The sequence below is a fragment of the Electrona antarctica genome (assembly GCF_951216825.1).
Source record: "Electrona antarctica genome assembly, chromosome: 1".
NCBI classification, from domain to species: domain Eukaryota; kingdom Metazoa; phylum Chordata; class Actinopteri; order Myctophiformes; family Myctophidae; genus Electrona; species Electrona antarctica.
Genome location: NC_136806.1, coordinates 29,541,579 through 29,553,160, shown reverse-complemented (window position 1 = coordinate 29,553,160; position 11,582 = coordinate 29,541,579). Strand labels below are relative to the sequence as shown.

Here is an 11,582-nt window from a genome sequence, read left to right as displayed (position 1 = left end):
TTTTAAATTCCACACCCGAGTTTAGTCTAAGGGACCGAGACAGGGAAGGGAAGTATGCACAGAGGTCTGTGATTGTGAGCTAACTTCTATATAGACAGTATTATATTGAAGCCTGGTGTACATACTGTAGGCCTGCTTGATTTGCCTGACTGACATGCTTGCTCTTTTTGTAACACATCACATTTTGTGGAAAGTATATTAAGTGCAAGAACCTATTCATTTTGTTTTCTATTTAAAGCAGAAATAACATGCATTTTAAAACTGTTTTTAATATTTAATATCATATTGTCTATGTCCCTCAAACTTATTTCTAATGGTTTGAGCCTCAATCACCACTCTGATATAACCAGTCCTTGTCATTTCTTTCGGGACTTTGAAAGCAGTTTTAGCTGCAATACCACAATGTCCTAAGGTGGTGGGGGTGCTGATATGCAGATTTTTTTTAATATTTGAGTCATTATAATACTGATGCTAGATAAAACCAGGCTTGTTTCCATTCCATGCCAGCTTGGAAAATCAACAATGGTGGACATTGTAAACAAAGTGGAAATGCAAATTTGGAACTGAAGACTGAAGAAGAGGAGGAATTATACAAAGTGGGGTGACATTGATGACATTACGATGAGGACAAAATCAGTTGAGCTGTTCCTGAGAGCAACTTCCATTAAAGCACCCATATGATATGAAAGCCTGGTTGTTCAAAATTTGTAATTTGTGGGGATAGAAAACACATATGGAAGCCCCAAAAAAAAAAAAATTGAAAAAGTTAAATTTTATGTTATAGGTCCTTTAAGTTTTATTCTAAATGTCTATATTTGTTATATTTTAAAGAGGGGCAGACAGTAAGTTGACAGGAGTCAGCAGTAGGTTGCTCACACACAAGTTGGCAGCTTGACAGAGTGCATTTCTAGTTACTAGACCTGTACGTGCCTGTCGGGCCGGCCTACTTGAGAACGATGCAACTTTGGAACCTAATAATACCCGTTGTCATAGCACCCATTTTAACTGTCTGTCTGTGTCCCACATGGAGATCTCTGTATCTGTCTGTCTGCCTGTGTCTGAAGAGTGACTGTGAAAAGTGGACTGGTTAAGTAATCAATTGGTAGGTGTGGGGTTGCTATGGCAATCAATAGACTTTGCTGTAAGCCCAACCCGCTCGCGTACCTGCCTCAATACCGTTGTTAAGTAGGACAAACAACCCCTACTATCAGCGATCCTCCATTGATGTCTGTGTTATTTCCGAAGAGGAATAGAAGCTTTCATATCTATTCATACTATAATAACGCCATGGTGAAACGTTGCTGTTGGGCGTCCTGCAACAGTGCTCCATAAGTACCCAGAACGTTTGGGGCATTTTCTTTTTATTCCTTTTCCCGTGGGTGCGCACATGCACATGTCAATGTTTACATTCTGGAGGTGGAGGACGCTGCGGTCACTCATTCACCCTCCCTGCTACTAAATCATACTATTAACGTCAACTTTTACTAAACAATGGTTAAATTAATCGTCTAATAAACAACAAACAACTTACCTTGCAAATGGTGTGCTTTGTAACTTTCTCCTGCAGTTGCGACGGACGGCAGCCAGTAGCCTCCAGTCACGTCCCCTCCCACTGCGGTTCAGAAAAATAACGCTGCTTACCCTTTTCTGCACATTGTATCCAAAAAGTGAAGGTGCGTTAATGGTCTAAACTAATTTGAATTTTGGAACGGCAAAGAAAATCCAAGTTTAAACGGTTAAACGAGCGTTTACCTCATGGGGTTTACATAGCTTGTTTAGTCACGAGCCGCTTCCATTTTTTTTCAAGGAAGTTGTGTTGTGCTTGTGCGTGTGCATGTCGACTGACCTGGAGTCAGTTGGAGAATTCGACCAGGGGAGGCGCTAAAGCATTTCAACTTCCTTGAAAAAAATGGAAGCGGCTTCCAACCGTTTAAATGGTAAGCAGCGTTCTTCTTCTGAACCACAGTGGGAGGCTGGAGCCTGTGGGTGAAGTTTATGTGGCTGCCATCCGTCCAACACAAGCAACTGAGCATGGAGAAAGTTACAAAGCACACCATTTGCTCCAAGGTAAGTTGTTTGTTGTTTATTAGACGATTGATTTAACCATTGTTTAGTAAAAGTTGACGTTAATAGTGTGATTTAGTAGCAGGAGGGTGAATGAGTGACCGCAGCGTCCTCCACCTCCAGAATGTAAACATTGACATGTGCATGTGCGCACCCACGGGAAAAGGAATAAAAAGAAAATTCCCCTTTACGTTCTGGGTACTTATGAAGCACTGTTGCCGGACGCCCAATAGCAACGTTTCACCATGGCGTTATTATAGTATGAATGTTGGTGATATGAATGCTTCTATTCCTCTATGTCCTGCTGCGGTATCGAGGCAGGTGTGCGAGCGGGTGGGGCTTACCACAAGGTCTATTGGCTGAGGCAGAGGCTGGAAATTGCACAGGTGAGGGGATTTAGGCTGATTAGGCCCACTGGCAGAGCCTGACCAGAACCGTGGGTCCGACTGACTCGATACCGGGCACTGGACTCCCTGCGGGGGTGTGGAACGCCTGTGTCGAATTTGAGTCGGTGGGGAAAGCGGTTCTCGAGTTAAGTGCATTATAACCGTACACACACGCAGACAGACACACAGAGACTTGGCACATTTATAGTAGGACTAGATCTGTACGTGCCCGTCGGTCTACAGTACTTGGGAACGATGCAACTTGGGAACCTAATAATACCCATTGTCATAGCACCCGTTTGTCTGTGTCCCTTTTGTGCCCATACTGTATATGGAGATCTCTGTAGTATGCAATACCCATTGTCATAGCACCCCTGGTGGCGGTGAATGAGTTAAAATTATCTCATTCACCGCCACCAGGGGGCGCCAAAAGTCCCAGACCGCCACCATATATATATTATTTTATTTTTCAAGGTTGGTATAAGGTCAATAACAGGTCTAAAGGATTTAGAACAGCAGTTGTAATAGACATTAGTTAGTAGCAGTACTTTCATTCATTCATTCATTCACATTCCCGATGTGACATCATAAAAATATTAGCTAATTAGATAGCCTTTTTTGCATGTCACAGCCACATTATGATGCAAGTGGCCTATATCTCTAACATGACTCCAAATTTGGGCAAGGTTTAAGCCTGATCACCACTGACTTCTATTATGAAATTGCAGTGAAATAATTAAAAATGTATGCAAATATGAAAAAAAAGCATTTGTGGCCTACTGGTGAGTGAGTGAGTGAGTGACACATACACACACACACACACACACACACACACCATAGTCTCTTCAGCGGATTCGACCGTTATCTCTGCATTGGAACGGCGAAATCATCCGTTATCAGCACGTTTGAATGGTGCCAAAATGTCCATACTGGCATCCTCACCACATAGCCTGGTCAACGTTTCCCCCTGGTGGACGTGTCATTTCCAACTATTGTCGGTGCATGGAACTAGGAGCTACTAATATATACTATTCTCTGCCTATCAGGACGTAACTCGGACGGCACTGAGTCGGGTCTGGTGGCCTTCGCTTAGCTCAAGGCCACCAGACACGGCGCGCCTCCGCCAGGACATCAGTGATAATGACAATGCTACAATCGCAGATAATGACATACTGAACAGTGAGGATGCCAGTATGGACATTTTGGCACCATTCAAACGTGCTGATAACGGATGATTTCGCCGATTCAATACATGATACCAGTCGAATGGGGTGGTCTCTTGCAAAGTAGCCTTGGGAACTGAACCATGAGGTCCAAAGCTCAGGAGCCTATCTCCTGTTTCCTTAGTGTGAGACCACTTGGTGCACATGCATGGACATGACTTTAGCATGTCACATTTACATATAAGTACATATTTCCACCACCCAACCCTTGATGTTGCGTGCCAAGCAGTGAGGCATTGAACGCTGCCCTCCCAAGTACCAGGGTATGACAGTGCTACTCGTTTTGTCACCAGGTTAATCGAGCACCACAGTCCACTCTGACCCGGCGTTCATGCCAGGCTTGTGAATCGTCAACACTGACATGGAGGGGTCATAGTCGACCTCCAGTTGTCTCTCCTCCCGACCATCAGCAGTTATTAGGGTAACATTGCTGGGTTTTCTGGCTCCCAGTATGAGGATGCGTTCAATCCAGGACTTTGTAGAATACTGAGCATCTGGAGCGATATTACTGGAAGAGAGGGTATTGTTGGTGAAAGACAAGCTCCTGTGGATAAACTCATGTTTCTTGTCAAAGTTAAATGTGTGGCCATCATCTATATAGAGTTCACCCTGTGCAGTTCCCTGGGCACTGAGGGCTACATGTAAGGTGTAGGGATCGTCTTCCATACAAGAGGATGACCTACGAACCCTATTCTTCCTGGGAATAATAGAACCACCGCGCTGGAATACTGGGATAGAACTCATAGTGACCGGGATATAAAGGTTCTGGGCGCCATTGTGCTTTTGGAAAGTCTGGACATCAAACCAGATCTCCCCTTGACCTGGTAGGTAGACAGAGACGCCCCTTGCCCCCTCTTCAGTCACTGGATGAACCAGCAGGTCTCTCCCAAGCAAGAACTGGTCATCCATAATAAAGGTAGCAGAGTCCTGAGGATACTCCACCCACAGTGGTCTCATGACTGGTTGTCCTGTGCGGTGTGCGTGGTAGAACAGCTGATACCAGTGAGGCAGCAAGGCGTATCGCTGTCGAACTGCCTCACGGATTAGCGCAGTGTTCTCTGGACCAAAGAGCCAGGGCTCACGACGGGGGGTGTCATGGTGGGCATGAGCCCTGAACAACGGTTGGTAAGCACCTGTCTGGTACCAGCGCACCAGAAGCTCACTGCTGGGAGTCTTGGAGAAGCCGCCCACATCAGCACCACAGTGAGAGATTCCCACCAGGTTCAGACTCAGACACATGGGGATAGAGATTTTCAGGTGTTCCCAGTCAGCAGTGTTGTCACCTGTCCAGACAGCACCATAACGCTGTGACCCAGCATAGAAGGCCCGGGTCAATACAAATGGCCGTTCTACTCCCCCTGACCTCTGGATCAGACCCTCTGCTGTGGCCATTTGCACATAAAAACCATAGAGGTTGTGTACGTCCCGGTGCTCCCAGGAGCCATGCATGGCGTCCTTGTGCATGGTGACCTCTGGCCCACTGAAAACTGACGGCTCATTCATGTCATTCCATATATACAAGTTATCCATGGATCCCTTGTATTGATCATAAGCAAACATGCTGGCCCACCATGCCCTCATCTCTGGGTTGGTGAAGTCTGGGTAGCCTGAATTCCCTGGCCAGCAGTGGCCTTCATAGTCTTCACCATTTTTATTCTTGATGTAGAAGCCTAGGGAGCGGATCTCATTGTGGATCCTAAAGTTGCTGTCTACTTTGATATGAGGATCAACAATGGTGACCATCTTGCGTCTCTTGTCCATGATGCCCTGCAGCATCTCCCTGGGTGTGGGAAACGTGTTGGGGTCCCAGGTGAAGTAACGCTTCCCGTCCGTGTGCTCGATGTCCAGCCAAATGAAGTCGTAGGGGATGTCATGCTCATCAAAGCCAGCGTCTACCGACCGCACATCTTCCTGATCGTTGTAGTTCCAGCGGCACTGGTGGTAGGCCAGTGCAGCCATGGGAGGGAATGCCTGGGTTCCTGTGAGGGAGGCATACTGGGAAAAGACATCGTGTGGTGCTGGTCCCAGCATGATGAAGACGTCGATGATGCCGCTCTCAGAGATCCATCGCACATCTGTCTGCGCTGTCTTGCTGGAGCCCTGCAGGTAGTCCAGCATCTTCCCAACAGCTGTATTCCCAGCCGTGTTAGAATTGATGTCCACCCATGTCTCTGCAGCATTGAGCCAGAAGATGCCCATGGTGCGCTGGGTGTTGTGGGACAGCATGACTGGAACTGCACCATATAGAGCCATGGGGTTATACAGCTCATACTCAAACACATCTAGGTTATACAGTCTGTATGGGTCTCCGCTGTCTGTGGTTCTGAGTTTGAGATTGTCTGCATGCTCCGGAATGCCGTAGACGTGTTCAACACCTGGCAAGGAAAAGTCTAAACTGACAGATGAGGGTCCATTGGGTTTGCTGTCCGAGTGTGATTGAAATGTTTCCTCCCACTTGCCGGGTTCCGACTTCTCTTCTGTGCTCCTCACTGCCTCCTCGTCTCGGCTCGCTGAAACGGCCCGGTCCTCTTCCTTTGCCCGCACCCTCAAGTGCTCGAATGACAGCAGGCCACGGGAGTTTAGCGACATTAGCACCTCGCGGCCCTCCATTATGTCCAATCGGAAGGGCCGGACACTGACAAGGACCCTCTGCAAGTCTCCGAGGGATAGAAGCACTCCATTGTCATCCTTAGATATGAGAGACATGGGATGTGTTGGCGGCTCACGGACAAGAACATCCGGGACCTCATAGCGAGGCTTCAGTGGCTTCAGCTCATTGATCTTCACCCTCGTCATGTTGCCATGGAGGCAGAAGACCTCCAGCAACAGTCGGTGCGACTGTTTCTGAAGCTGACTATTGCCGGCCATGCCATGGAGCTCATCGTTGATGAGCTCCATGCGAAGTCCAGCACTGGTCAGCTCCATGGTGTCTAGCAGGGCTCGGTATGGAGACTGGCCGGGCGTCAAGGATCGCTGGCGCCGGCAAAAAGCACTCTGGTCACAGGTCTTGAAATTCCCCCTGTCCACGGCCCACACCCCGTTTAGGCACGCAGCTAGCAAGAGAACCAGGACAAGTGACATCCTCAATGGAGAAGTTGGAAGTTGGTGTGCTAACTGTGATGGATGTAGCATGCTTATAAGGTGCTAGTTCAACTAGGTGAGATTGGATGTATTCCAGCAGCAGCTAATTGTGTCTCTACGTTTACTACTTAGCAGCACATTGGCTTACTTTTGCAGCCGACAGCACTGTTTTATCTGAATACGTGAAGGCCAGTTTATGATGTCAATCACACATCTATGACATCAGACATGTCCATATTTGGACTAGGGATGAAAAGTATCAATTAAATCCTCCAAATCCTCCTCATTTGATAATTGATAACCTTACTGATCAATAAGCCGGTTAGTTGATAAGCAGTGTTTATTTGTTGGGGCGCTAGCCGCTCCTATGCACATCTTTGTGTATGTCCGTTTGAGCACGGAATGTGATGATTTGATTGTCTGAAACTACTATGTCCAGCTTTTGGTGTAAATCCACAAACTTTGTCCTACACAAACATTAAATTCCCATTGACAATGAATGGAGAATGTTACGTCATAGTGTCTGAGCAAATAGACTATTTTACGTCATGATGATGTACGATGATAAGAGCGCCTCTCACTTCACACAGGTGTGATTTTGATCTGATAATCTTAATTTCCCTCAACAGTGCACTCTCTTGTCTGCACTCTCTTGTCTGTTCCTACAAGGGAAAGTGGAAAGCGCCAAAGATTGACAACCCCGCCTACCGGGCGAGTGGAAGCCACGGATGGACATGCAAAAGCAGATCGTTTCTCTGACTACCAATATGGGGGGGATTTTATTAACCGGCCAAAATGTGTGTTCCTCGGCCGCACGAGCAGACAGCATTACATTCACAGGCAACTTCACCACTTTTCAACTTATCTTCATATAATTGGACGGGTTTCTGAACTGCCCACAGCCCTCCTATGAGACACAGACTGAGTAGGGAAAAATGGTGGCATTTGGAGGACCAATTATATGAAGGTAGGTTGAAAAGTAGTGAAGTGGTCCTTTAAGTTTAATTTAATAATTTCTTATATTAACGGGGATTAATCGATTATCAATTGTTAACATCCCTAATTTGGACCCCTTTGTTGAGAACCAGTGTTGTATATAAAATGTCATATTTTATAGTTATTTTATTTTATAGTTATAGTCTAGTTCTAGTACTCCCTGTATTCTGGGCTGCTAGATTGTTCAACTCCAAGGAGCACAATTACATTATGCCCATTCTGGCCTCTATCCAGTGTGTGCGTGCGTGCGCGTGTGCGTGCGCGCGTGCGTGCGCGCATTTACATAGATTGTGCATTACATTCACCCATTCATACACAGATGACATAGGAAACCATGCAAGGCACCAACTTGCACATCGGGAGCAATTAGGGGTTTAGTGTCTTGCTCAAGGACACTTTGACACTAACTCTGGGGGAGCCCGGGTTTGAACTGGCAACCTTGCAGTTACCATCCGGCCACTCTACCCCTGAGCCACCGCCGCCCCTACAGTACACAGGAGCGGCAACAACGATCTGGTAACACCCACCTATCAGTACCTGGAGTGTGAAATGCCCTTAACCTGTCCCTTACATTTTGGGGGTGTCACATCACAGAGGGCACCGAGTGTGGCTTATTTACGAATAAACAAACTGGTCGTTTTAACCAGTTAGAACGTGAGCCAATGCAAATGATGAACACTTGTATGGTGATGAATGTACTAATGCTTGCCTTCGCTAGCTTAGCTTTCCCCCCGGGGAGCGCTCGGAAATTTGCACTGTGAAAAACTCAGTAGCTGTTGTACCCACTCTCAGAATACCCAGACAGTGCTGTACCCACTGACACATGCCCCAATTGACTATATATGGAGTGATATGGATCACTAGTGAGAAACAGCTGATGTCATATAATTTAGGTAAACTGGAGTTCTACTGTACACGCTGCCATATATTGGGCCGACAGAAACCAGGGCTACAAAATACAAGGTGCTGTAAGGTGGACATTCATTCAGATTGTCTCGGAGAACTGGAAAGAGAGCCAGAGAGAGAGAGAGAGAGAGAGCTCCCTTTAGCCCTGTGGGCTTATAGCGTGTATGGACCAATGCTAGCTGGCTTCTGCGCATTGCAGGTTGGTTTTCTGTCAAGGTTTAAAAAAATGAAGGCGTTCCTTGACAACATTAAGAAAGACATCAAATTCAAATTTGCCGGATCCGGGAAGAAACTCACCAATGCGGCCACTGGCAGAGCACAGCGGGTAGGATGCACAGCAGCGGGAACGGCAGCAGGAGCGGCAGCTCTCTCCAGGATCAAACATCAGCAACGTCCAAAGGTCCACACCTCACAGAACGCCACCAGGAACCAGTTGAAAGTGGAACTGGGGGCAGAAACTTCTGCAGGGGATAAAAAGGACAAGGCAGCAGCAGCAGAGCTGGAATGTCCCTCAGTGTCAGGAGTATATTTTACCTGTCCTCTAACTGGAGCTACTTTAACCGGACGTGACAGAGAAGTACGACTCAAAGAGGCCATTCTCATGAAGTTTGAGCAGGATGCAGTGGAGGCTTCCATCATGATGATACACACCTTCAACAAGGACAGAGAAGCGAGGGCCGCCGTGGACGTCATTAGCAAGTATGTAAACAACGTGTGCAAGCACCCTGCGGAGGAGAAGTACAGGAAAATTAAAGTCAGCAACAAGGTGTTCCAGGAGAAGGTGCTCTGCGTTGAGGGGAGTAGAAAGTTTCTGCAGGCCTTGGGCTTTCAGAGCACTAGGATCCCTGTAGAGGGACAAGAGGAGGACGAGGAGTTCCTGGTCTTACCTGAGCAGGGCACAGCCGCCCTGCAGCTGATGGCGGAGAGGAGGGATCGCCTCCAGAGAGGGGAGCCTCTCAGAGCTCAGCTGGACAGACGGCCTCAGGCTTTCAGACCCTCCCCCAACGCCACCCACTTCGAGCTGCCTCCGGAGTTCTACGACCTGACGACGAAGGAGCTCAAGAGAGAGCAGCAGATGAGGAGCGAGCTGGTGGAGAGGAATGCCTTGCTGTGCACCAAGGATATGAGAGAGAAGCAGGAGGAGAAGGACAGAAGAAAATACCCTTACACTCTCCTGCGGATCAGACTGCCTGATGGAAATCTGCTACAAGGGACCTTTTATGGCTGGGACCTGATGCCGGTGCTGTTCAACTTCGTGCGCGACTCCCTGGTGGATGGCCGGCGACCCTTCAAGCTGGTTGCTCCTGGATCTCACCAGAGCTTACAAGAGTCTGAAGACATGGCCCTCTTTGAATGCAACTTGGTCCCTTCAGCTCTGCTGAAGTTTTCCTGGGATACAGACACGCAGTCAGACGTCACAGCTACCGGCAGCGAGAGGAAGAGCCCAGCTCTTCTCAAACCTGAGCTGCTGGAAAGCATGCAGACCCTTAACTGAACAGAAGTGTTCTGGATTTGTTTCCATACACTATGAATGAGTCTCAGATACGGTTCTCAGAACCTAATTCGGGATCTGCTCAGGAAGTGGTACTGTCCCTGAGTCCTGGGAACTCAGGACTGCACCATTGTGAGGTCAGTTTAAAAAAATAACGCATACAAGCACACCGGATAGTCGCTCAATGTAAACAAATCAGACAAGCCAACAAGTATGGCGGCCGCTACCACGTGACACATATGTTGACGCCCCCTCAAGGAGATTTTGGTACGCTCTATAAAGTGAGAATACCAAGATACTGAGCTTCCATGTTTACCTTTTGTACATGTTTACCTTTTGTACAAGTTTCTTTATGTACCTCCCCTTACAGGGCTGGTTCTGGTTATTATGGAAACAAAACAAAACAAATATCGATCACAGAGCTTCACATGTTGTGGAACATTTCATTTCATGGAAGGTTCTGGGTTAACCCTTTCAGGCGATGGGACAGCATCCCTCAGGGTTTCCTCCGGGTGCCGTCTCTATTGATATATATACTCTAAGATCAAGGGTGGAGTTGTCCCTCCATTCTGAAGTGAAAAGTGAGGATGCCAATTTTGTTTGGCTGGAATGACCAAAAAGTGAGCCTATGGTGATTGGCCGGAATGTGATGTATGATGATAAGAGCGCTCCTCACTTCACACGAGTGGTTTTTAAGGGGCGCTAGCCCCTTCTATAAACAACTTTTGTCCCCACACGTCTCAATATTTGCCATTGACAATGAACGGAGACGTGATGTCAGAATTCCGCTAAATATGACGTAAATTAAACATCAAAACATTAAACGCCATTGACATTGATGGGAAAATTTACGTCACATGTAAACAAGCAAATCAGTCAACCAATCACAGGCAACAGGCATTCTGATTGGCCAATATGAGATGATGCATGATGATGCATGATGATAATAGCTGATAATTCCTCTAAATATGACGCCATTGACATTGAAGGGAAAACTTATGTCATATGTAAACGAGCAAATCGGCTAACCGGGATCCACCTTATGTAGCGATGTCAAATGTCTGCTAACATAAATTGATGTACGATGACAAGAGCTCCCCTCATTTCACACAAGTGTGATTTTTGAGTGGTGTAAACCACTCCTACAACTGGCTTTGTTAGTCTGTGCAGAAAAAATGAGCATGGTTGCTATGTTCACCCTGTTCACCCGGGTGTGATTTCATTACGTCAGACATGATTTCATTATGTCAGACAGGCTATATAAGACCTTACACCACTCAGTTCACACGGGTGTGATTTTTTTTAATCACTTGGATTGCAAGTTTGAGAGCACTGAAATCCTCAGTGTCGATTTTTGTTCAGATCTATAGCTATCTACGATTTCTTTGCTAAGATGATAGCATCGTTGTCCATAGCTATAGATCTGAACAGTAA

General features: G+C 46.9%; 2 protein-coding genes across 2 annotated transcripts; one reads left to right on the top strand and one right to left on the bottom strand.

The window, feature by feature from the left end:
• Positions 1–3,967: 3,967 nt before the first annotated feature.
• LOC306919985 (neutral alpha-glucosidase AB-like) lies at positions 3,968–6,754 on the bottom strand (the record flags this gene model as incomplete). The annotated part of the gene is made up of 1 exon (XM_079496567.1): positions 3,968–6,754. The coding sequence occupies one exon, from the start codon at positions 6,752–6,754 to the stop codon at positions 3,968–3,970; it is 2,787 nt and encodes a 928-aa protein (XP_079352693.1).
• Positions 6,755–8,882: 2,128 nt separating this feature from the next.
• On the top strand, positions 8,883–10,151 carry LOC306919973 (UBX domain-containing protein 6-like; the record flags this gene model as incomplete). The annotated part of the gene is made up of 1 exon (XM_079496557.1): positions 8,883–10,151. The coding sequence occupies one exon, from the start codon at positions 8,883–8,885 to the stop codon at positions 10,149–10,151; it is 1,269 nt and encodes a 422-aa protein (XP_079352683.1).
• Positions 10,152–11,582: the final 1,431 nt, after the last annotated feature.